Below are 27,259 nucleotides of genomic sequence, written 5' to 3' on the forward strand. Positions count from 1 at the left end.
GGTATCAAGTGAGTGAGACAGATAGAAAATGGCAGTCACGTCTGCGGCGGTGTGTGCAATCACCTCCGGCGTACATAGTCATTGGCTCCCAGAACGCATAGGTCCCAATGATAACCAATGCTGAATTGCGCGGCGGTCTTTGCGTCACAGCACAATTTGGCAGATATACGGACAAACTACGCCACACACGTATTTAATCACATTACCGCAAACACACTTGTACAACCTATGTGGCACATGACCCTCTGCTCACCATTCTCCTCCATAGGGCACAACCGCTGGGGCAGATGATGAGATGGCGTCATCCTCCGGTGTACAGACCCCTGGTGGACCTGTCGACAATGGAAGACAGACTCATCATTATCACCTACAGACTTGATCGTGCCACAATCCAAGACCTGTGTGCCCAATTGGAGCCAGACCTGATGTCAGCTATCCGCTATCCCACAGGAATACCCCCTTTAGTGCAGGTCCTATCAGTGCTCCATTTCCTGGCAAGTGGCTCCTTTCAAACTACAGTGGCCATGGCATCTGGGATGTCTCAGCCAATGTTTTCTAACGGGTTGACCAGAGTGTTGTCTGCCCTGCTGAAAAAGATGCGCAGCCACATCGTGTTTCCACAGGTGGAGGATTTGCCCACAGTGAAAGCTGACTTTTATGCCCTGGGACATATCCCCAACATCATTAGTGCCATTGATGGTACACATGTGGCATTTAAACACCCCCGCGCAGAAATGAACAAATTTACAGAAATCGAAAAAGCTACCATTCGATGAATGTGCAGATGTTGTGTTTGGCAGACCAGTACATCTCTCATGTGAATGCCAAGTATCCTGGCTCTGTGCATGACGGCTACATTTTGAGGAATAGCAGTATCCCTTATGTGATGGATCAACTCCAGAGGCACTGGGTGTGGCTAATAGGTGAGCCCTAGGTCCCCACACAGTATGAGTAGGTGTCTGGGTATGGGGTAGTCCCTAAGGGTTAGTGTGTGTCTAACAGGTATCCCCCGACATTTGCAGGTGACTCTGGTTACCCCAACCTCTCATGGCTACTGACACCAGTGAGGAATGCCAGGACAAGGGCAGAGGAACGCTACAATGAGGCACATGGGTGAACTAGGCGTATTATTGAGAGGACGTTCGGACTCCTGAAGGCCAGATTCCGGTGCTTCTATCTAACAGGTGGCTCCCTATACTACTCACCGAAGAAGGTGTGCCAGATAATCATGGCATGTTGCATGTTGCACAACCTGGCATTGCGACGCCAGGTGCCTTTTCTGCAGGAGGATGGGCCTGATGATGGTCTTGTGGCAGCGGTGGAGCCTGTGGACAGTGAGGAAGAGGAGGCAGAGGAAGAAGATATTGACAACCGAACGAACATCATCATGCAGTACTTCCAGTGACACACTGGTAAGAGACTGTCACTGCTCCTCACATTTCAGAATACTGTAGGACATTGTATAAGTCAGCCTCAACACCTCTGTCTATGGACACTGACAGCTCACTTTGGCTTTCCATTTTACAGATCTGGGTACCTCATTCTGCCTTCTGTATTTGTACTGCTGCCCAAAAACTGTCATACATTGGTATGAGCAAATGAACATTTACATTGATATTTGTTGGTGATGTTGTAACAATAAATTTTTGAAAGAACTGACTGACTCCAGATTGGTTTGTGATTTAAGGGTGTTTATTTAGGGGCTAATGTGTATAGGGGTTGGGTGATGGTGGAGGAAGGTCCATAGTAAAGTCCAGTCTCTTGGTATCACAGGTGCATTGTCCAATGGGGCATAGGAAGGGGAGTAATGGCAGTTCAAGGTGGACAGGGGACATAGTGGGACAGAAGGGTGACAATCAGGAGAGTCATATTTCCTGGCGGGGGTCTTGGCAATGTTCTCTGTCTTTCTCCCTGGATCGCAGGGACCGTTTGTGGGGTGGTTCTCCTTCTGCAGGGGGTGGGGTGCTGGTGGGCTGTTGTTCCTCTGGTGGGGCCTCCTGTCCACTAGCGCCGGCGGAGGTGGAGGGCTGTTCCTCGATTTGGCTAGTGTCAGGGGCCCTTTGTTGTGCCACTGCCTCCCTCATGGTCTTGCCTATGTCAGCCAGCACACCTGCAATGGTGACCAGGATGGTGTATATGTTGGTGAGTTCCTCCCTGATCCCGATGTACTGTCCCTCCTGCAGCCGCTGGGTCTCCTGAAACTTGGTCATTATCGTGCCCATGGTCTCCTGGGAATGGTGGTATGCTCCCATGATGTTTGATAGTGCCTTGTGGAGAGTGGTTTCCCTGGGCCTGTCGTCCCCCTGTCGCACAGCAGTCCTCCCAGCTTACCTGTTGTCCTGTGCCTCTGTCCCCTGAATCGTGTTCCCACTGCCACTGATCCCAGGTCCCTGATCATCCAGGGTTAGTGGGTTTGCCTGGGGTCCTGTAGTGGTGGACACACTGCTGATTGACGTGTCCTGGGGACAGTGGCATGGGCCCGCTGGGTGGGTGCTGTGGTGGTGTTTCCTGAAGGGGAGGTTCTGTGGTGGCTTGGAACTGTGGCAAGGGAACTGACTTTCCAGAGGTCCCTGATGGGCCAAGCTGGTCATCTTGATCCAGGCGTGCAGAGATGCTGTCATCACTATGGGCCTCTTCTCTGGGGGGACTGGATATGGCTGGTACCTCCTGTCCATTGACGTTGGGTAGAGGTCATGTTGGGGTGTAGATGCATTCTTATTTTATCTGCGTGTGCTACCTTGTGCAATGGGTGTGTTTCCCTCTATTACTGTGCTCGCCTTGGCCCTTGTGTGAGTGGTGATTGTGTGCCCTGGGTGAGTCTCTCTATTGGACATGCTTGGGTGATGGGTGTCCGTGCATGTCTGTGATGGGTGTCAATGCATTGTTGTTGCATGCAGGGGTTGGTTGTGGGAGTGGTGGGGCGTTATGGTGGGGTGTGTGGGAGATGGTCGAGTCATGGGAGTGAGGGTGAGGGTGGGAGTATGTGATGGCATGCAGGTAGGGTGTGGGGGATATAATAGTAAAGATATGACTTACCAGACTCCAGTCCTCTGGCTACTCCTGTGAGGCCCTCAGTATGCATTATTGCCAAGACTTGCTCCTCCCATGTTGTTAGTTGTGGGGGAGGAGGTGTGGGCCCACCGCCAGAGGTGGGGGCCCACCGCCAGTCATCTGTACAGCTACCTGGTGTCTGGATACCACAGAATGCACCTTCCCCCTTAGGTCATTCCACCTCTTCCTGATGTCATCCCTTGTTCTTGGTTGCTGTCCCACTGCGTTGACCCTGTCGACAATTCTCCGCCATAGCTCCATCTTCCTTGCAATGGATGTCTGCTGCACCTGTGATCCGAATAGCTGTGGCTCTACCCGGATGATTTCCTCCACCATGACCCTGAGCTCCTCCTCAGAAAACCTGGGGTGTCTTTGTTGTGCCATGATGTGGTGTGAGTGATGTGTGAGGTGATGGTTGATGTGATGTGTGGGGTGATGTGCGTTGATGGTGTATGAGTGATGGTGTTGTGTGCCTCTGGATGCTGGTGTGGTCTTTGATTTTCTCCCTCTCTGCTTCTTCACATTTTTTTGGTGTAAGGGGTTGTGGGTTTTGTGGGTGTGTGTTTTATATTGGATTGGGTGTGTGGGTGTGGTGTGTGTATGTGTGTCAGGTGTGTGTCGTTTGAATTGTACAATGTGGTGTAGTTTTGTAAGTGTGTGTGTATCTTAATCGCAGCGGTGTGTGCCGCCAATGGTTTACCGCGTTGATTCATGGGTCGTGATACTGTGGGCGTATTCCTGTTGGCGTTACGGTGTGGGTTTTGCTATCGCCAGTTTATCACTGACCTTTGGTGTGGCAGACTTGTGTAGGTGTCTGTATAGTGGTGGAATTCTCAGTGTGGGTCATAATACCAGTTGCGGATTTCCGCCGCGGACACAGCATGTTGGCGGACGTCGGCACGGTGGTCAGCGGGATTTATATCCAGGGTTGTAATGAGGGCCTGTGTTTTCAATTACCTCCGTCTGTGGTCTAATGAGATTTAATATTAGGTATAGCAACCTTTTGTAAGAGAATACCTCTTTTTGAATAATCACTCCCCAGTTTCGGCATAGTTAACCAACCCATAAGCCACTAGTATATGGCATCCTGTATACCCAGGGCCCATAGGTTAAGGCCCATATTTATACTTTTTGACGCTAAACTGCGCTAACGCAGTTTAGCGTCAAAAAATTTTGCGCCGTCTAACGCCATTCTGAAGCGCCATGCGGGCGCCGTATTTATGGAATGGCGTTAGACGGCGCAATCAGACCGGCGCTGCCTGGTGTGCGTGGAAAAAAAACCACGTAGACCAGGCAGCTCCGGCGTTGGGAAAAAATGACGTTAGGGCGTCTTAAAATGGCGCAAGTCCGGTTGACGCTAAAAAATCGTCTTAACCCGACTTGCGCCATTTTTTTTCGACGCCCATCCCCCATCAACATGACTCCTATCATTGTAAAGATAGGAGTCATGCCCCCTTGCCCAATGGCCATGCCCAGGGGACTTCTGTCCCCTGGGCATGGTCATTGGGCATAGTGGCATGTAGGGGGGCACAAATCAGGCCCCCCTATGCCAAAAAAAATTATAAAAAAAAATAAAAAAAATACTTACCTGAACTTACCTGAATGTCCCTGGGGTGGGTCCCTCCAGCCTTGGGTGTCCTCCTGGGGTGGGCAAGGGTGGCAGGGGTGGTCCCTGGGGGCAGGGGAGGGCACTCTGGGCTCATTTTGAGCCCACTTGTCCCTTAACGCCATGCCTGACCCAGGCGTTAAAAAGCGGCGCAAATGCGCCGTTTTTAGCCACGCCCACTCCCGGGCGTCTCTTTTGCCCGGGAGTATAAATACCACGTAAAGGCCTGGGAGTCATTTTTTAAGACGGGAACGCCTCCCTTGCATATCATTAACGCAAGGAAGGGGTTCACGCTAAAAAATGACGCACACTCCGGGCACTTTGGCGCCCGAACCGTCTAACGCCATAGTATAAATATGGCGTTAGTTGGCGTTAGTTTAGCGTCGAATTTGCGTCGAAAAAAACGACGCAAATTCGGCGCAACCAGAGTATAAATACGGCCCTAAATGTCACTATTGCACTGCACCACTTATTGTGCCACCACTAATGTGTCCATGGAAAACATTGCTCAAGACTTGCCACTACAGCCCAGCAGGACAGCTTCAAAACATCTATTTCAACCTTTTAAAATTACCCTTTTTTACAGGCCTAAGCCTTCCTTGTAAATAGCAGGAAGTCACCCATAATGTAAGCCTAACCAGCCCTAAGACAGGGTGTGTAGTATTAATAAGAAGAACATATGTATTTTATGATTTTACATGTCCATACAGTGAAAACTGAAACAAACAATGTTCACCTTAGCAATGCCACAGGAAACACTGGGTTACTTTATTACACTTAAAAAAGCTAACTTCAGATTGGCACTAGCTAGAAAAATACTTGAAAAACTAATTTTTATAGTTAACCAAAATCCAACTTAATTCTAAAGTCAAACACATTTTATCTAACTATAACAGAAAAAATTACTTTAGAAAGTCACAATTTCTCTGCCCATAATCCATTGGTAGCTTTTCAGAGTTGATCCCCCATTGTCACCGAGCAGCATACTGCCCACAATGCAATGAGCTGTGAATGGCCTTCAGTAAAGAGAACAAAAGTACCATGGGTTGGAGGAGACATGGCCTCCTTCTGACAGAATGGCCTGGGGGAGGTGACCAACAAATCCACCGTCAAATGGCCATCCCTTCTCACAGGTCAATGTAACTCACACCTAGCTCTGTCCCCTCCATTGTCCAGGTAGCCAGAGTTTCACCAATCCCAATAGTGGGCAAACCTGTTCCATAACCGGGCAGTAGGGGGAGTTTCTTTTTTCCCTAGACTCAGGGTGTGTGCCCAGAGCTTAGACCAGGGCAAGGAGGGTTCCACCATGTTGACCTTTGGAAGATCAGGGCACTGTGGGAATGTTTAGGGCCAGTCCCATAGGAAATTATGTCAAGGTAGGTAGGGTTGCACTTGGGAACTTTTTGCCTACTGCTCAGGGAGTTTCCACCATCCAAATACTGGTGCCAGGTATAAAGGTGGCACCCCTAAGTACCTTTTGAGAATACCTCTAGACCAGTGGAAGACTTAGGAAGGGCTTTACCTGCTCTCAATCCTGTGGAAAGAAAGTGGCTGGTTATGTTCCCCAGTTGTACTAGGACAGGAGAGTGGACTCCAAAGGCTATTTGTCTAGTCTCTTGTGCAGCACCAAAAACACAAATACTGCAAGAAGCCTGCATCTCTGCTAACTCCAGCTGACCATTTTCAACTGAATTTGCCATGCACCCTGCTGGAAGCCTCTGAGTCATAACTGTCAAATGGCACCCAAAAGTTCCTGAACCCTTGGCTGGTTTTAGAGTGTACTCTTCCCCCCTCAAAAACTGCAATACTGGACATTTAGAAATTTGTCCAGAACTGTTCTCCAAAAGTCCCAGAGGCTATCATCGGACCACTGCCAAACCCCAGCCTTCGATTTTAAACTGGTGTTTGGTAACCTTTTGGTCGCTCTGCTGAAAAGATCTTTATTTCCAGAAAAGTTTCTATTTCCAAGCGTAGAGGAGTTTACTGGGACCAATGCTGAGCAACAATCCATCATCGCTTATGTCTCTTGGGGTCCACATTTTGGACTTCACTTGCTTAGAGTTTTCCCGAATTTGACACAGAGAGCCTTGAACTTCCCGCTGGGAGTGAGTCTCCAACCAAGGTCGAGCACTACAACCCGCCACTGTCAACAAGCCCCTCTTCAGATCCAGCCAACAACCCAACCTGCTGATGACCTAGTTGAAAAGGACTTTTTTCCAGAAAACAGCTTATTCAGAAGATAAACTCTCGACCATGCCGAACCTGGTCGCTGTATCTAACCTGTGCTCCATTGCAGTGGGTCTTACCTTTTGAATTTGACCCAATCTAGTGCAACTAGATACCCACTGTTGACGCTTTGCACCTTTTGGTGCTAGAATTACCAAACATTTTGAGAAATCATGTCTTACTTTCCCTGCATCTAATTTTTTCATTTTGCCGTTTACTTGGTCATTAAAATGTACTCTAAGGGGCTTATTACAAAATGTTGGCACAGGGCAGCACTGTAAGGCTTTTTGCTGTGCTGCCCTACATGAAAATAAAAGGTCAGGAATGTGCTTCATCTATAAGATACCGCACAATGGGCTGCCAAGGGATACCTACCTGCACAAAAAGAATCAATGGAGGTGTTTTCCTCCTATGTTTACTGCAGAATGCAGCACACATAGAAAGAGGAGAAAACGAGGAGAATAACGTTATTTCTCCTTGCTATGCCTCCCCACAGGAGGATTTTGACACATTCCCAGGTTTACAAATCCTTATTAATCTGGGAATGTGTCAAAATCCATGTGTGTTGCATGGGAACACCCACTGCAACACACATGGAACGCCTCTTTGACACAGAGTAAGGCAATGCAGCAATGTGTGCTGTGTTGACTTACTCTATATCTACAAGACCATGAAAAGCCTTGGCATTGTAAGGCCTTGTAGATATGGGTCTGCAGCCGGATCCGCCAGTGTGTCACAAATAAACCCTTCATTTTAAAAATTACAGTGGCATTTTTATTCTGTTGTGTTTTCTACCTTTCAACTGTTTTGGTACTGATAAATGTTTTACACATAAGCATATCTATTCTGTGTTACAGCTGCCAAGGACTGAGCTCAGGTTTAAATTACTGTGACCTACTGGATCTGCCATTATTACTTAAAGAGGACTACAATCCACTTCAACAAATAATCCACATTCTCACACCTGCCCTTTCACTCATTGATAATTGCTTTTAATCTGACAGAGTTTTCAAATTTGGATTATGGTGCACTCATATGGTGAGACTTTAAGGAAGGAAAGCTTGTTTCCATTGAGGGTATGGTCTTGAGTGAAATTGTTTCTATAAAGAAATGAATACAGATTCAGTGCCTGCATTTTTATTTCTGAAAATTTACATGTTCATAAGGTGGATACGATGCTGTGTTTCTTAAACATGATGAGGGCTTAGGGCCCGATTTATAATTTGGCAGACAAGCCATCATTCCGCTAGGTGGAGGGAGTAAATTACTCCATCCCCATGGTGGTGAGGCCACCCGCCACATTTATAAATTCCTGCCAAGCAGTTGGTGATTTATAATGCATTGCCAGAAACCACCATCACTGTGGTTTATGTCAATGCATATCACTGTTTGGTGCAGGGCAGTGTCAGTATGATGCAACACTACACCAAACAGATTTCTTTTTTTATTTTCAGAAAGTAAATCTTGAAACCAGATTTTCTTTTTGAAAAAATGATAGTAATGCTCCCTTTACCATGGAAGTCATCTTCCATGGCAGGGGGGCATTATGTTGTTTTTACTCGCAGAGATGGAGATAAAAAAAATGGCTACATGCTTACCCATCCTGATTGGACCAGACATTTCTGTGACAGCTATTACTCCACTGGTCCATCAGAGAGGTTTGGCTATGGCAGTAATGTTGGAGATGGTGACCACCCTAACCAAACTGAAAGTCTACCTGCATTTAAGTTAGGCAGGTGGACCATTATGTTGGCAGTATGTACTCTCTGTCGCTGTTGTGATGGAGAGTACATACCACCAACATTTTAATCAATCCTTTATTGTTCAGTTAGACCTTGTCTTCAGCTAACTTACTGGGAGGAAGGAAGCTCACAGCAACTTATTTACCACCGTATCACCACCCTCACTTTTCTCCTGGCAGCTAATGTGTTGAGGACCACCATCTCGACCTCCATGTCAATTTCCCAGAGCACTTGAATGGAGGATCTAATTTCACTATGTGAAACAAAGATACTTCGTCCAACTTCCTTCCCTCCTCTTCTTTCTCGTCTCCTTTACCGATGACATTGTGGGTACCAGACCTGCAGCTGAGGTTGTCCCGGCTGCCTCATAGTCGGAAGGCTTTCCCTTGCTTCACTACTGCCACTGTAGGGAAATAGTGATCCACCAGATGAGATTTGAGGACAAAATGTGATACTCTTCACATATGAGCACATATGTAATAGGACACAACACTTTAACATATGCATTTCAAAGTATCCCAATAGTGGCTGATATATAAGTCTTCATGTCACATGGAACATGTACCAATTTGTGTAACATGTCCTTCTTTCAACAGGTTGCGTCCTTCTACATCAGTCAGTCAAAGAACTTTATTTCAGCTCCAAGAGCCACAAAAGCACAGCAACAATAAATAATTACACAGAATTAAATAAAATATGTGTATAAAATAAGTACAGTAAATGTATACGAATAAAATTATAAAATTAAATAGGAATTAGAATTTAAATATAAGTAAAGATTGAGGGGGTGATTCTGAGCTTGACGGGCAGCGGGAGCCGCCCGCCCAGCGGGAACCGCCAGAATACCGCTGCGCGGTCAAAAGACCGCCGCGGTTATTCTGTGTTTCCCGCTGGGCTGGCGGGCGACCGCCAGAAGGCCGCCCGCCAGCCCAGCGGGAAACCCCTTCCCATGAGGAAGCCGGCTCCGAATGGAGCCGGCGGAGTGGGAAGGGTGCGACGGGTGCAGTAGCACCCGTCGCGATTTTCAGTGTCTGCATGGCAGACACTGAAAATCTTTTAGGGGCCCTCTTACGGGGGCCCCTGCAGTGCCCATGCCATTGGCATGGGCACTGCAGGGGCCCCCAGGGGCCCCACGACACCCCTCACCGCCATCCTGTTCCTGGCGGTCAAAACCGCCAGGAACAGGAAGGCGGTGAGGGGGTCGGAATCCCCATGGAGGATTCCTCAGGGCAGCGGAAAACCATTGGGAAACCGCCGGTTTTCCGTTTCTGACCACGGCCATACCGCCGCGGTCAGAATGCCCTTGGGAGCACCGCCAGCCTGTTGGCGGTGCTCCCGCGGTCGTTGACACCGCCAGGGTCAGAATGACCCCCTGAATGTGCTCCCAGGGTAAGTCTAACATTCTTGCTAACACCATTATATTTGCAAAAACTTCCCTCTGGCAATCCAGCTTGCCCCAAGGAATTTGGTAACAGCAATCACTAACATAGGTCGAGTGTCTGATCTAAGAATTCAAAGAGCTAAGTCGGATCTTCACATTCCCAGCTGTCTACAAGCCGGGGTCAACCATTTTCTGTGTCGAGCAGTGTATGCAGGGCAGACAAATAGGACGTGAGGGAGGTTTTCAATGGGGGCTTTACAAGTTGGGAAGATTGTTGTTTCGTCATGCGACCAGTGACTAGTGAATAGTCTTAATGGCAGGGTGCCAATATGGAACATGAAATAAAACTTCCTCTCTCTTGGCACCATGATTATGTCCCATAAAGCCTCGTATTTGCATGTCTCTTTTAGGTTAGTGAAGTCACATGGTAGTGTAGAGTGAAGAGCAATCCTCTTGTCTTCAGAGTCTGGCATGTGCCAATACAGTTTTTTAAACCCCTTGATGTATCTAACCCAGGGGATACTATGGGAGCTTCTAGGATGACCTGCAGGGCTGTAGTAAAGGAGGCGAGCTCTGGGGTGGTCCAAAGGCACCGCCAATACAAGACGGGGCGTAGGCGGGCTTTGTGGTCAACGCGTTTCATGCCTAGGTCTTTAAAAAGGGGAAACAGTGGAGTACTCTACGGGAGGGACACTAGATTCCGTAAGAAGTTATTTTCAGATACCTTTATTTCTTGGGCTTTGGCATAGCCCCAGAGTTCAGCCCCATAAAGGGCTGAGTTTACTGCCTTGGTTTCATATATCCGGATCGCGGGCGTATTGGTTTGGTATATGAAAGTTTAAAGTCCTTTATTAAGACCCCCGTTATTTGCTTTAGCTTGAGTGCTTCCTTTACAATATGGGAATTCCAAAGCATTTTTTCTGTTAGCATTATGCCCAGGTTGCTAAAAGTGGCAACCTTTTTTTAAGTTTTCAAGTGTAATTCCCTCAAGAGTGAACTTTCCTCTATATGATCTGTCTGGATTGAGTGTCATCAGTTTAGTTTTAGAGGCATTGATTTCAAGTCCCGTTGTGGAGCAAAATTCCTCAAAACACGCCAGGAGTTTACGTAATCCACTTGGGGTCTTGGATATCAGCAATGTATCGTCTGCGAAGAGCAGTACCGGAATTTTCTGTGTGCCTAGTGATGGTGCATCAGCCTCCAATTTAAGTAAAGAGGGGACTATATTATTTATCTACAGGGAGAACAGGGTGGGGGCAAGGATACACCCTTGGCGCACATCCCTTGACACCTGAATTCTGCCGGTTAACTGCCCCCTATCGTCCCACCTGACACCTGCATAGTTTCCCTCGTGGAGCCGAGTTAGTAAAACAAGAATGTGCTCAGGGATTCCGATTAGTGAAAGAACTTCCCACAGCTTGTTACGGGGTACTAAATCGAATGTGGATTTCAAGTCCACAAAAGAAATGTACAAGTTCCCTTTGCCAATAAAACTGGTTTTCCAGTATAAGAGCAGGAACCTAAGGGCTTGCTTAATGGTAGATATTTTTTTTCGAAAACCTGCCTGGAGGGGACTAGAATATCGCATTCTCCCATCCAGTCTTGAATTTTACCCAGAAGGCAATGAGAAAACACTTTCTACACACAGGGGGTTATTCCAACTTTGGAGGAAGTGGTAATCCGTCCCAAAAGTGACGGTAATGTGACGGATATACCACCAGCCGTATTACGAGTCCATTATATCCTATGGAACTCGTAATACGGCTGGTGGTAAATCCGTCACATTTGGGACGGATTACCACCTCCTCCAAAGTTGGAATAACCCCCACAGTCTATTTGGTTAATAGGCCTATAATTGCTGGGGAGGCTTCTGTCGCCCTTTTTAAAAACGGGCATAATGATGGCCCCCTTCGAAGACTCTGGGATTGGTGCCCCAGATGCTATTGCATTCGCTATGATGGTAATACATCTTGACCAGATAGCTATATTGGTTAAGAATAGATCTGCTGGGACACCATCTTCCCAAGGTGCCCTGCGGCGCTTTAGGGAGCCTAAGGAGTATGCTATGTCCGCTTGGGAAAATAGTTGTAACACTGGAGAGGTAGGTGTGAGAGTGGTAGATGACCAAGTGTCCTTCTGTCGAGCAGTAGAACTATCATGGTTGTAAGAATACAACCCACTGAAGTGATCTACCCAGTCCTTTGGTGCGATGTTAGTTGTACTGTGCAGATCGCTATTTGTTGGGCCGCGCGCTGCCAGGGACCAAATTGTGCTGCAGTTCCTCTCTTGTGCAGCGTCACTAAGTGCAACCCACCACTTCTCGTCTTGTTCACGTTTCGCTTTGTTAATGGCAGATTTGTGAGATTTTCTGGCTAGGCTAATTGCTTTTACATCCTTGGATTTGTTGACTTGGATTAAGTGCTTGCTTAAGAGGCGACACTCTTTATTCAACCAGCGATGCCTACCCTTAGGCCTCTTACTATCAGGGGCTGCATCAGATGAGAAGAGGGCCGCAATACCCTTGAAACGTAATGTGAGTTATGCTTACTTCCTCATTAGTGTATATAGAACTCCCCTCTAGGGACATCAATGCGGTCCTTAAGGTGTCATTGGCAATGACTTCTACATCAATAGCTGGGGAAAGTGACATAAGAGCACGTAGCATAAATGTGACAAGAGTGATTGCAGCAACACAAAAGGATAATGGACGTAGTGCTGAAACCTTCCAAACACTCACCCCCAGTCACACATCTAGGTTAAATCCATTGTTCTTTTGCTCGCCATCCCACCCCACTTTGGACCTAGCCATATGTATATCAGTCTTGAACCTGCTCCCTGTGGGAACAGTCCAGCCCGAACTGCCAAACCAGAGCCTCCCTGGACAGGAAATAAGCATGCTTTAATTTGTTTTTATGAAATTAGCACTTAAAAAGATGCTCTTGAGGACATTAAGAGGTTAACACTTATGAATAGGTAGGTAGACTGTTGGCTGCCAGATATGCCATGATTTGCCCTTCAAAAGTGGATGGGTACATTTTGATTGGCTGGCTGCAACATGGAGACTACAATGCAGCATCCATTACAGGACTCTAGGTTTTGGTCTCTGAGTCCTGAAAAAAATCAAGTGTGACATAAATGAGCAGGGTGGACACACTTTGATGACCATGACCACGTGGGGGGGTCCCAAAGTCAAATTTTTACAAAAGTGGATTACAGTCTTGCAGGTACAACTACCTGCTAACACATTAGTAAGTGCAGCACCACCTCCACTCAATAATGTGCTAACAGTACTGCAGTACTGGAGTACTGCTAAAATATAACAAAAAACATGAGAGATCCTGCGGCCAACCGCCGTTGTGCAGACCTGAGGTTGTGCATTGTGAGGCTAGGCTGCCTTCAGTGGGTTGTACACAGGGCCAACCTACTGCTTTTTACAGCTGAAAAGCGAGGTGGATGTTGGGTGTCTGTGGGAAGGGAAGAACTGCAGTGAACTGGGTGCAAAGCCTGGCCTGAGGGCAAGCCCTGTAGCAAACCCCCACCAGTACATGGCCAAAGGCAGTGTGCTGTGGGTAGTTAGACATCGACTGGGGTTTGGGTGATGGACTTGGCATCATAAACAACTTTATAATGCCAAATGCCTCTCTTATCTGCAACCTCAACTTTGCACTGAGCTCGTCAGTGAAGGTGCTCTTGCATTGTTTTTGGCACAATGTACACCATTTTCCTTAGGAAGGAGTGGCACGCTTGTTGGTCATCCTGGCCTTGTTTGTGGTGCTCATAATCATATATCACTCCATTTTGCTGGACAGATTGACCATACTGTGCACCCCAACCATAATCCTCACAGATGGATTCACCCTTTCCTTTCTCAAGAACACAAGAGATGGGATTGCCAACCCACACTCCACCTCTCACAATGAGTCTCAACACTCTGTGGAGTCAATGAGTAAGATTCTACACTGTTGCCTCTTCCTTTCAACATCTAAATTCCCTCCTTTTAAACATCTTTAGGGGAATGCATTTCAGAATGCTGTCTTTCATAGACAATACCTATGCATATATGTTTATTCCCAGGATATCTGGTTTATGTGACTCTCTAACTTATGAAACCTTTCCCACTGTTGTTGTAAGAATAGAGCTTACAGCCACAGTTTTACCTGGTGAGGATCTCAGCAGCATTAAGAAATTCAAAGTTAGGGAGTGAACTCATGCGTGCGTACACCATATTGGTGAGGATTGGTTGCTACCTCAGCAATTATCTGAATTCTACTGGGACTACATTTCAATTTACGAAAAAGAAAGACATTTGATTTCAGTTCTTGGAGAATCACACCTGTGAAGAATGCCATTCAAAATTTGAAAATGTATGATATAGCAAACCATAGGTGATCAGCAGGTTGTAAACAAGACAATATTAAACAAGCATTTCCACTGCAGTGGGTGTCACGTTTGCTCGAGTTAGCGCTATTACCATTATAAATTCCTAACTGGACTTTTCTTGCTACATAAATTGAAAATGAAAAGTAAAACAGTTGACATAAGTGAACAGATTCAAAGCGCCACAGCTGCCAGGACATAAGCCCAAAGGAGAGACACAAAAGGAAAAAGAAGTTTGCTCAGTCAAACGTATCGGCAAACATGCAATTATCCATGTAATAGGGTCAATGGTCAAGGCAGTGACAAAACTGCCCAAAGGAGGGACAAACGTAAAATATTTACCAATGATAACAAAGGATTTTTGAAAGGCAAGCCCATGAACGAATGATAGTTGAAAAGTGCTCGACCTAAAAACAGAAGTGTCCTGGCAAATCCAGGACTCTTGGTCACCTAGCTCTCGGAGGTGCATGTAATTTGGCCCCAGACCAGATGAGGCTGGGAGCCAGTGCAGCTGACCTCCCTGGAAAATGTCCTGAGTTATGCACTGAGCGGGGTTGTTATCAGGTGCAAAGAGGATCCAACCAGTCACACTAACAATAAACGCAGAAAGATAACTGAAGGGGTTGAGCACATGCTGTGAAGATCTGCCACGAGTTCAAATCCTGGCAGAGCCAGCTCTCTGTTTCATCTATCCGAGGTCGATCACACTGGTACCATTGACGCTAGTAATGAAGCAGGCAAAACAGATTGGCAGCACTCATCCGCACAGAATTACAGAAGAAGCACTAAGAACATAAATAAAATGCAATTTTTAAAGCCAGTATGATGCCTTTTAATTAAATTGCTTTCTGACAACACCTGCTAACTATCTCTTCTTTGGAAAACAAAAAAATCACCTCCCACAGTTTTCATGCTTCCCTCTCTAAAAAAAAGGGACATGGGGTAAATTTCCCAAATGCCGGGACAGCTGGTGAAAAACTGAGACTGTCCGGGCAAATCCGAGACACCTGGTCACCTTACACTTTGTGCAGTATCAGTCAGTGGTGTTTAGCATATGTGAGTTATATACACCAGCTTTCGTGCAGTGACTTGCCCCCTACACACCCCTTTGATGTCTATCACTACAAGCCTGTTTTATGCATTTGATTTGCACTTTTCACACAGCTGCATATAGCGCTTCATGCCCCTGACCAGGCGCCATAGTGCTTGGCATGGACGGATAGTAATCTAAACCATGTGTTTTGGACCATGACTAGAAAGTGGAATGGCATTTATTGCAGTGTAAACTTTTCCCAATATATATCTGGAAGAACATTGATATTTGAATGGTAAAGCTGGATTTACAGTGCCCGCTGAGGTCGACAGTGTGCCATGCAGATTAGGTTAGTGACGGGCAGTGTTCCTAAGGCTGCCTTCCTGAGAGGGTCATGTAGAGGGAGGGAGGGTTGCCTCACAGATTGTGCGGCTGTGCCGCAGGAGTGGGAGGCAGTGCCAATGTGTGATGGGAGGCAGCGCCAGTGTGTGATAGGAAGTAGGCCCAGTGTGGCAGCAAGGAAGGCAGTGCGCTAGCATGGGAGACAGCAGCCCCAGTGCATGAGGGATAAAGATGTAGCTGGGGGGAGGTATTTAGGGTGTCACACCCCTCTAATTACTATATTTTCTGATGAATAGTTGCGTACAGGTGCTTTCGGTCGGGTATGGTGAAGTGTTCCTCAGATTTCACCAGAGATTTTTACATACACACTGAATATATATTTTTTTTTTACAAAATCGTCTGCTTACTCTAATTTAGTAACCCTGGCAATATGCATTCCTCTCCTTATCCAATGCACCTTAAGCCCTTCTGGCACACCCTCCTTATTGTATGGTGTAATTATCATTAAATGACAGTCTGATTGTTGAACATTTGAACCTCGCACCCCCAACCCCCAATCTCACCGACCAAGGAACGTCCCTGGTGTGGGAGGCAGCACCACTGTGCCAGTGTGGGAGGCATTACCAGCATGTGATGGGAGGCATTGCCAGTGTGGGTACTAGCACCAGCGGGTGATGGGAGGAAGGAGGCATGAGGCAGCGCCAGCATGTGATGGAAAGCAGTGCCAGTGTGTGAAGGGAGTTGGACCAGAAAGGGCACCGTTAATTCAAGACGCTACGTAATGGACCTTGTTCTAGCATCTTACGTAAACAAGGCAACAGTCCTTCCGAGCGGACCAGAGAGGGCACCTCTCAACGTAGTTGTTACGCACAAGCTCATTCTATTTAAATGACTGATGTGGCCGCACACGGAAGGTTGCAGTTTGGCGTCTTCCAGCGTGTCCGGATGAAATTAAAAGAGTAAGTCAGAATAAACAGCTATGATTTGTTAACTATGTATTCTTTAGGAATAGGCCTCACGATCCTCACCCTATGTGTTCTTTCAGGGTTGAGGACTTAAAATCTGTCACAACTGTTGCTACAAACCAAAATAGACAGAGTGCTGAACTGACGGAGAGTCTCTAACACATGATGGAGACTTCAAAAATATGGCGTTCTTTAACAAGGCTTCACTTGTAAGGAATTGTGATTGATGTCACTGATCATTGTAAGTAATTTTAAACATAGAATAATTTCCAACGACATTATTTATTCCATTTACTACTGTGACTGATGATTATTGCAGCACAGTCAGTTTAATAATATTAAGGAATATAATATTCATAAAATGTATTTTCTTATTAGGAAGACGATCAATAATTTTAGCTACAATTATCAAGAAATAGATATAAGAAATAAATTAGACAAATCTGAATTGATAGGTGAGTGATATTCTACTTTATAAAAATATATAAGAAAAAGTTTCTTAATAATGAAGTTCTCCTAGACAAAGATTTCTCAAATATTACAACAGAAATATTATATGTTTCTAGGTGCTACCAAAATAGAGAGATTTCCAGTCCTGATGATGACCTGCTGTTGATTTATATCTGCATAAAGGGTTGAAACGTCAACAAAAATTGATTGTGGATTGATGTTAAATAATCTAGTGACATTAGGACTCCTGGATTGAAGGAGCTTTTTGGAAGCTCACGAATTATTTTTAACCACATTTCTGTATATATTGTATGTAACACTGGCACTTTTATGCATCACAATATTCATTTCACTGTGTTTTTATTTTTAGGAGCACCTAGGACTTATTAAAAATCATAAGAAATGTATGATTGAACCAAAAGATTGTAGTGAATGATTTGGTAAAAAATTAAATATGAATAATTTAAGTATACAGGATGGAATAAATGTGGTTCCTTTCTTCGAGAACTTAATTTTGCCATGGAAGTCAAGGCATACACTTCCCCCTGTAGACCATATATTGTTCTTAGTGTGTGAAGGGAAGCAGTGCCTGTGTGGGTACTAGCGCAAGCTTGTGATGGGTAGCAGTGTCTATGTTAGTGCCAGTGCCAGTGTGGGGTGGGAGGCAGTGCCAGGTTGTGATGGGTGGCAGCGCCAGTGTGTGATGGGAGGCAGCACCAGGGTGTGATGGGAGGCAGTGCCAGGGTGTGATGGGAAGCAGTACCAGTGTGGGTACCAGCACCAGGGTGTGATGGGAGGCTACGCCAGAGTGGGTACCAGTGCCAGGATGTGATGGGAGGCAGCCCCAGGGTGAATACCAGTGCCAGGGTGTGATGGGAGGCAATGTCAGTGTGTGTACCAGCGCCAACATGTGATGGGACGCAGCATGTGTGTGGGTACCAGCGCCAGGGCCTGTGTGGGTGCTGGCATGTGATGGGAGGCAGCAGCAGGGTGTGACGGGAGGCAGAGCCAGGGTGTGATGGGAGGCAGTGCCATTGTGGGTAACAGCACCAGAGTGTAATGAGAAGCAGTGCCCGGGTGGGTACCATTGCCAGCGTGTGATTCGAGGCAGCACCTGTGTGGGTACCAGCACCAGCGTGTGATGGGTGGCAGCACCTGTGTGGGTACAAGCACCAACATGGATGGGAGGCAGCATCAGGATGCAATGGGAGGCAGCACCAGAGTGTGATGGGAGGCAGTGCCAGTGTGGGTACCAGCACCAGTGTGTGATGGGAAGCAGCAGCAGTGTGGGTGTCAGAGTGTGATGGGAGGCAGCATCAAAGTGTGGTGGGAGGCAGCACCAGGGTGTGATGGGAGGCAGTGCCAAGGTGTGATGGAAGACAACACCAGAGTGTGATGGGAGGTAGTGACCGACGGTGCCGAGGTTACGGACACCCTTCTACCTGTTGCTGCATCAGGAAAGGGCAAACAGCCCTGGGATTAGGCCACTGTGTGAAGTCCTTGTAGAGGGCAACTGTTCACAGCGGGAAAGCTCTTGTTGTTTTCCCACACATTTATTTATTCAAGTGTGACCTCTGTCTCTATGATAAGGGGTTTTATAGCGCAGCCACACATGCCAATAGACCAGAGTCAGGTGGGAAACTCCTGATTTTTGGAGCAAAAATGAATACATTTTGACTGTCTCCTACCTGAAATTGCTTCAGGCTTCTATGGAAGTCAGTGTCTGAAATACATTCTCCTGATTAGTGTTTCTAAAATATCTCACTTCCCTCTTCTAAAATGATGTCATGTATGGGTGCAAGAATGACAAAGTGCTCTGCGCCATCACTGCCGTGAGCTCAGAAGAGATTGTAAAACTGGATGCAGGGCCTCCGTTTCTTTTCATGGTCGCAAGTATGAAGAACCCAGTCCGGGTTTGTGCACTCACATTGTCCCCCTGAGTTCAGCGTGAAGAGAATTGCCCGGACATCCGTGTGATCAGGAAAACTGATCTCAGAGAATGTTTCTGCACTTTACCTCCCTTGTAAGTGGCAGAACTACAAATCAAATGCCGACCCTATGCTATGCACTAGTGTTATTACCTGGGTGTTTTGCCTCAGTTTACTGTGGCGCTATGAATGAGGTCACTGGAGCCAAGGCCACTGACATTAATCTTTCACACAAAGCACACAGCTTTAGCATTTATTTATCTTTTAATTTTTAAGCGGTTCTGCTCATCTCCTTTTGGGTCATTCAGAGCTCACAGCATTGCCCATAGACATGGCTTTGCACCATTAGAGTGTCTCAACCAGTCTTAATTTCTTCTGTGACTTCTGTGGCTTTACAATGAGGAAAATCAAAACCTCAAGGGTTAGAATAAAACAGTAACATAACACTGTGAGTGGGCAAGGTGCTGAACACCTGACACAAAACTAGGGCTACTTTGCAGTTCTATTCCTTAATCCCATACTCTGAATTAGGCCATATTAGAAATATAACTTTATCGGAATTGAGGGGGATTGCTATTCATAGGATTTTTGAGCTCTGATCCTTTTGTCACCACCTGCAGCCAGCCTTAGCTGCTCGCTGGTGTCACTTTTGAGAGACAAGTTTACAACTAGCATTTTTGCCTCTCATTTCAACAAAGCTCTAATGAAGTTAGCGAAGCAGCCTGAGAAGATTTATGGCCTCAATAAAGGAGATAAGAAATGTCATGTGTGCAATGTCATGAGTGTTGGCAGGGAGGGACCCTGGAGAGAGATATACTCTCTGCAATGCACTGCAAGGGCATATGATGCTGTTTGTTTAGAAAAATAAGCTTACTTTAGGAGCTAGTATGAGGACAGCACTGGAATAAAGTGAAAACAATGGGAGGAGGTGGGAGGAACAGAATGCTGCAATAAAACGTAAACAGCTACGGCCCTAAAACACCCATACACGCATAGTAAAAGGGACCCCCAAAGAAATGTACAAAAATAGCCCATCACAGCAACAGATAAAGAAGCCAATGTGGAACAATACAGTAGTTGGTCACTGCTCTGAAACAGAAAAAGGAAGAAAAAGGAGGAAAAAGAAGGCAGAACTTATAACTAGTAAGCACAAGTTTTTAAAGGTCACTGCAACCATCAACCAACAAATGAGATCGCTTTAACCCACAGTGTAAGTATACTGAAGTATACACCAGGTCGAACGCTAACTCTCAACCTGAAAATATAGAATGCAGTCTTTGTTAGATGAGTGTGACTTTGCCCTCGTTCAAAATATAATTTAGTTTTGACTTAAAAAATAATGAGAGAGAACCATGATTTTCACCTAAAATTTTGTATAAAAGACAATTAACATTCAGATTTGAAAAAAAAAGATCAGTGAGATAAAAGTGCAGAATGTTTATTAGTCTCTATTAATATACCATAATACATGAAAAGCACATACCAATAAAGAGTGTATAATTTCTACTGATCCAAATTAAAAAGGGAGCCAAATAAAGCCTAAATTACTGACAACAGGTATAAAGCTAAACCCAATGGGTCATATGTGCATAAAAGTAGGGAAAGTACATGTCAGGGATGGCTGACTCTGCCTACATGTACTTTTTTTTACTTTTGTGTAGAAATGGAAATAGGGTTGGACCTCCTATGCAAACACACTTTTTTTCTCTGCAGGGAAAATATTTTCCATCATGAAGATAGCTCCTTCCTACTTGTCCACTACTTCCAGGGGTGATCCGTTCTCCATAAGGCGGTGTTATGACAGCCCTTTGATGGATTAAATGTAGGACCTTTTCCGGGCTGTAAGGCGGAGGGACAGAAAACTCACAAATTGAAATGTTTTAATGCATTGCTATACTTTCAATGTAAACCACGCCTTAAAATGCCCACTTCCCATCCAAGGAAAGGGTTTTATGGCTGCAGAGATCGCAATCCTCGGAAATTGGTTTTAAACATACCAGGAATCATTTTGCTAATCGCTAGCTGATGTTAGAAAAAGTATGTAAGGTCATCAATCTATGCTTACTTCCAAATTTGCCTTTCTTTAGAAAGGCAGTGATGAAAAGAAATTGAGCAGAAGAAGGGAGAGGCAGTGAACAAAAGATAAAGGGCCTCATTATAACCCTGGTGGTTGGTGACCGACAGGGCTATAGTGGCGGTAGTACCGCCAACAGGCTGGCGGTACTACCTGCTGCATTTCCGGTACCGGCAGTCATAATCTGCCAGGATAGTGCTGCAAGCTGCTCCATTAGGAGCTGGCTGCAATGTTACGGCCCAGAAGGGATTTTGGAATGCGGCTGGCGGGTTTGCGGCCACATAGGCAGCCGTTTGGCGGTTCAACCTTGGCGGGTGCCGCCTGCCAAGGTTGAAATGAGGGCCAAAGTCAAGTAAGCAGACAAAAGGGAGACGGGACAAATGGTAGTAAATTGCACAGCGAAAGGCAAGGACAGGGTGAGCACACATAATATAGAGAGAGTGTTAGGTAGAGGACGGAAAGAAAAGGCAGTATATCCAAAAAGAGACATGGTCTTAGGATCTATAGGACGAGAAGCAGAAGATAATAAACAAAAGGCTGAGTGAAAACAGCAACCAAGAGCGGGAAAGACAAAAGATGCAAAAAGGAGTTGAATATTGACACAGTGAATGGGGATTGAAGAATACGGGATTCAGAGCTTATGTGAAAAGAGAGAAAGAAAGGAAGAAAAAGTGCTTGAAGAAGAGAGTCAAATTAGCATAACAAATACTGTACCTTTAAAGATTCTGGGAAGCTGTGGACTAAATTCTTTTCCAACATGTGCAGTTGCTCAGTGCCTTGAAGTGTAAGCATCCTGACAGGATATGATGCACCATGCGCTGGAAGGCAGAGTATAGAGAACACAGAGCATTTTGAATACATATTTTGGAGTGGTGTAACATAAAAGAAATGACTATTCATGCAGTGGTCTACTGGTTCAAAATCACTCTAGCTGCTACATGAAACACATGGCAAACATTAATTTAGAAATAACTTTTCAAGCAAATTCTATGAATACAGGTTGTCAAGTGAAAGTCTCCATGCAGGGAAATAGCAAGAAAACTATGGAGATACCTTGATAGATCCTGTCACTATACAAACAATGATGGCTGCATTTCAATGACAGCACACTTCTTTTGAATTGAGATACCAATTACCAAGTTTCCAGATGAAGATACACCAGAAGCACATTAAAATATGCAAATGATTGCATTTCCAGTGAAGTATTTTAGTAATTTAATTACACTACTGCATATGCAACTTTTGCTCTTAATTCTACATTCTTCTGATTAATGATGTAGTTTATACACAGCTCGGTACAAAATTCTACGGATAATATGTTGAACTGAAAAAACAATATCCTGAATTTGATTGACTGGGCATAGCATAGGTAATAATGGGGCCTGACAATATACCATCATAATGCCTTATAAACTGAAAATGCACAATTCTGTGATTCAAGCTCAGATGTTCAGTGTTTTCAGGTTTTCCAGTTAAGAATACTTTGAGACCTGAAGATTATCCTAGCATAGAGATATCACAGCAGATCCTATGACTCAAATCAGTTAATAGTGAGTATGACATTATTTGTATGAACACATCTCCCTTTGTTAATGAAGTAAACACCCCTATACCAGATGTTGCAAATCTGAAGCTGGGACACTCTAGCAATTCAGATGCGGGAAACCTTAACAATCATTTTTGGAGTAACGTTTCAATTTGTTTTTCAGGTAGTCAGAAACTTTACCATTGAGCAATTTATTTATCTATATTGATGCAATTATAAATCAAAATCAGCCTTTATTTGCAATTAATGGAGAATCCTGTATGACTGTGAAAAGTGGAGCATCTTCTGATCACGCCCTGTTTTATCAGCTGTGCTCTGAGCTAGCTGCAGTTTATTTATAAGGCCTGTGTAGAGACCACCATTCTTTATTGTAGCAGCCTAATATGTATTTCAGTAGTATTTAGAATAAAAGCCCACATTATGACATTGGCAGCAAATGCCACCTACTGCCACGGCGAAGGACACCAACATACATTGCCGTGGCTACCGACCGTCCATGGCATTATGACAGTAGATGGAATTCCGTCAGAAGAATAGCGGAATTCCGCCTACGGTCATGGCAGCGGATGGCGGTAAGGTGGCACTGCTGCCAGCAGCAGCGCCACGCCAGCAAAATACCGCCTACTGTATCATGTTCCATGATACGGCCTGGGCGTGTTTTGCTGTTGGTCACTGCTGCTTGCAGCAGAGCCACATCCTGACTCCTGCCGGAGGACCACCTGCAAGCAGGTAAGTCGGGTTCTCTGACAGGAGAGGGGGGAGGGTGGTGTTGTGTGTGTGTGAGGGTGTGTGTGTGACTGTGTGTGAATGCGTTCATGCGTGTGTAATGTGTGTGTGCTTGAGTGGGTGTGAGTGTATATGCATGTTGTGTCGTGAGATTGCATGTGTGCCTACGCCTTATCTCTCTGCTGCCCGTCCCTGCAAAGATCCTTGAGAAGCACATAAATAGGAAATTAGCCAACTACCACCTTGCCCATGATCTCCCTGACCCTCCATTATGGGTTCAGGAAGAATCATAGCACCAAATCTGCGCTCATTGCCACTGCAGATTCCATCCTGATACAGGTGGATCGGGGGGTAGCGGTTATACTGGTTTTGTTGGATCTATTGGCAGCCTTTCACACCATATCTCCACACTTGATGGTGCAAAGGCTGCATCAGGTGGGGCTGAGGAATGTTGCTCTTAGGTTGCTGGAGTGCTCACAGTTAGCTACAGAGACTACAGAGAAGCTCTCTTGCAGCTCCCTTATAGTTCCCCAGGTGTCTTCACTCAGTCCAACCCTAATTAACCTGTACGTCGTCCCTATGGCAAAACTGGTTTACTCTTTTGGGTTCCAGGTTTCATCTTAAGCGGATGTTACTGAGATCATGATTTCCATCTCGGATAATTGGGAAGAGGTGGCAGACAGGCTTCAAGGCTGTATGAGGGAAATAAGCATATGAATGAGTCAGAACTGGCTGAAAATTAATGGGGATAAAACGGAGATTATGGCATTTGGTGTGGACAGGACCATTTGGACGGATCGCTGATGGTCATGGACTTGCAGGATTTTACCTATTCCAATAGCTGTGATAAGAAAACCAGGGGGTCATGACTGATAATCTACTGATCGTTGACACTCAGGTTAAGAGAAGGGCTAGTGCTTGCTTCTGCATGGTTAGGATTCTAAAAAAATAGTCCTTCCTTTTGTACCTAAAAAGCTTAGGGTACCAGTGGTCTTAGCTCTCATCACTTCAAGATTGGATTATTGTAATGCTTTGTCCTTGAAAATCAAATCAACCAATCTTATTTGAATAAGCTCCAGCTTATCCAGAATGTGGCTGCACGGTTGGTTCTTGGAATATTTAACGATTCCTTGGTCAGGGAGACATTGAAACTCCTTTACTGGCTGCACATAAAGAAACAAGCATTTATTAAAGTGCTCTGCCTGATGTATAAAGCCCTTCATGCTCAGGGCTCTGGGTATCTGCAGTATGCCATGAACTGGTATATTCCGAGTCAACCCTTAAGATCTGCAGGTCTTTGTAAGGTAGCTGTGCTGCGCAGTAAGAAAGCTCGGTGGGATGACCAGGCTTTCACAGTTGCTGCGGCTAGGAAACCTGGCTCTTTATACTGTAGTCGTGCAGTGACTCTCTTTATTCCAGTTTCACTTGCTCTCCACTGCTTTGTCCCTGGGGTTTAGCATGCTTAAGAAATGCTAGAAATTAAATGAACATTAATTTTAAATATGTTTAAATTAATCTTATGCATCATTTCAAATGATTATTAATACTTTATAAACTGCATACTTTACATGGTTTTTTTTTATTTCACCATCGGGTAAATACTTATTTTCTTTTAATATATTCACATTAATAAATACTTAATTCAAAATTTATTTAACAGTACCACAGCATTAGTAGGCTATTTGTCCTACATTTAAAATAAATGTTTACAATTAATTTACATTAATATTTAGAAAAACATAGTTTGACCATTTTTTCAAGTTAAAGATTTTTTTACTTTTCTCTATGCTTTTCCATAAGGAGATCTCAATCACTGAGGTGAAGATCTCCACATGGTAAAGTATAGGGGAAGATTAAAAAACTCCTATGCATTATATTCCCCCTCATGCAGGTCAGTCCATTGCTGGAATGCCTTAAATGAGCCTAATTACATTGAAGCGATCTAAGAACACTGTCATAAAGATGGCTTTTCTTTGATGCATTAGAGTGGAGAACCTTGTCCTACCAGATTTCTAAAAGAATGTACCCTGTCTGGAGGTGAGTTGAAGTTTCTTCATAGGATAGGTTCTTTTTAATATAATTAGTTCTACACCCTAAAACGTGCTGACCTTCATTTTGAATGGGTTTATTTTGTTTAGATGCTGTAAATTTAAATTCATCCACTTCTAGACATCCAGCAGGTAACAGCAGACCTCATACAATTATCAATTAGACTCACATAATTGAAGTCTGTGCTTTGAGGAACATAATGTATGTGTGCAATCGACTTTGTTTTAGCTTCCATTTTGTGACTCTCAATAGAAACCTGCACAACATATATGTACCCTCACTGTAACCAGAAGCCATTGAGAAATTACAGTGTGTGTGGCAAACTGTTGCTATGCTTCATTTGCTGATTTCCTAAGCCAATGTCCAACTAAGGTCAAATGTTTGATTCTGATTAATTGGATAAATGCTTTGAAACCTCTAATCTTTTGCCAAGCAAATGGTCCTCATTTTCAGTGTATATATGGCCCATATTTATACTTTTTGCCACAAAACTGGCTAACCCAGTTTTGCAGCAAAAAATTTAGCGCCGACTTGCATCATTTCACAACACCAGCCGGGTGCCATATTTATTGAATAGCACAAGCAGGTGCTAAGCTTCGGCTAGTGTCTTAAAAAAAGATGCTAGCCTGGTGGGGGTGGCGGTATGGAAGGAGGGGGTTGTGCGTCAGAAAATGACGCTAGCCTGATTAGAGGCAAAAAAATGCCTCTAACCAGACTAGTTTCATTTCCTGGCGCACAACCACCAAAAATATGACTCCTGTGTTAGGAAAGACAGGAGTCATGCCCACCACCCCAATGGCCAGTACAGAGGAAAAGTGTAAAAATTTATTGAAAAATACTTACCTGGATTTACCAGGGATGGGGTCCCCCATCCTCCAGTGTCCCTCTGGTGGGGGTGTTCCTGGAGTTTGGGGAGGGCACCTCTGGACCCATTCCATGGTGTTTAACCATGGAAATGGGTCCACAGGTCCCTTAACGCCTGGTCTGACGCAGGAGTTAAATAATGGTGGCAAGCAAGCTTAGCACCATTATTTAGCCCCTCCTCGACCCCATGCCTTATTTTAGCATGGGGGGATAAATATAGGGCTATGGGGATAGCACCATTTTTTGGATGGGAATGCCTACCTTGCATCTCATTGATGCAAGGTAGGTTCACTCATCCAAAAAATGGTGCAAACTCCTAAATTTTGATGTTAGACATGTCAAAATATAAATATAGTGTTAGGTTTGCGCTAAAACAAATGACGCAAATGCGGTGCAAAATAAGTATAAATATGTGCCCATGTATTGAAACTTAGAATAACCTCTTACAAACTTCTGCATTTCGAGCACATCCAGAAAGGCAATTCACTTGTTGCGATGACTGCCGTCAATATACCACCGCGGAGGTGAACATCTGTCCACCAGATTATGACACATACACACAAAACTGACAGAAAACAGCCACAACCACAAATCTGCCAGACCAACTGAAAGCAATAAACTGTCAGAACTACTACCCATACCGTTACGCCACCAAAACAACACCCTTCAAATAATGACCCACGAATCACCACAGTGGACATTCAATGGCGGTAAACCATTGGCGGTGCACACCACCAGGGCGGGAATGTCCACCCAAATACAAAACAAGACAAGATTGGCCAGAACAAAAAAACAAACCTGACACAATTACACACACCCCACACACCCACTGTCGACACTATAAAACACCCCCCACAACACCCACAAACCTTTGAAAACAGAAGAAGACCACCACAACT

General features: G+C 45.0%; 1 protein-coding gene across 1 annotated transcript in view; it reads right to left on the minus strand.

Moving 5' to 3' along the window:
• The window catches only part of GLYATL2 (glycine-N-acyltransferase like 2), a 124,288-nt gene that overhangs the window by 59,778 nt on the left and 37,251 nt on the right, over nucleotides 1-27,259 (minus strand). Inside the window, exon 2 of the mRNA XM_069240103.1 lies at nucleotides 21,890-21,993. Coding sequence (XP_069096204.1) covers nucleotides 21,890-21,967 — 78 coding nt within the window. The 5' untranslated portion in view covers nucleotides 21,968-21,993. The remainder of the gene's footprint in view (nucleotides 1-21,889; nucleotides 21,994-27,259) is intronic.

Source organism: Pleurodeles waltl, chromosome 1_2 (assembly GCF_031143425.1).
Source record: "Pleurodeles waltl isolate 20211129_DDA chromosome 1_2, aPleWal1.hap1.20221129, whole genome shotgun sequence".
NCBI lineage: Eukaryota > Metazoa > Chordata > Amphibia > Caudata > Salamandridae > Pleurodeles > Pleurodeles waltl.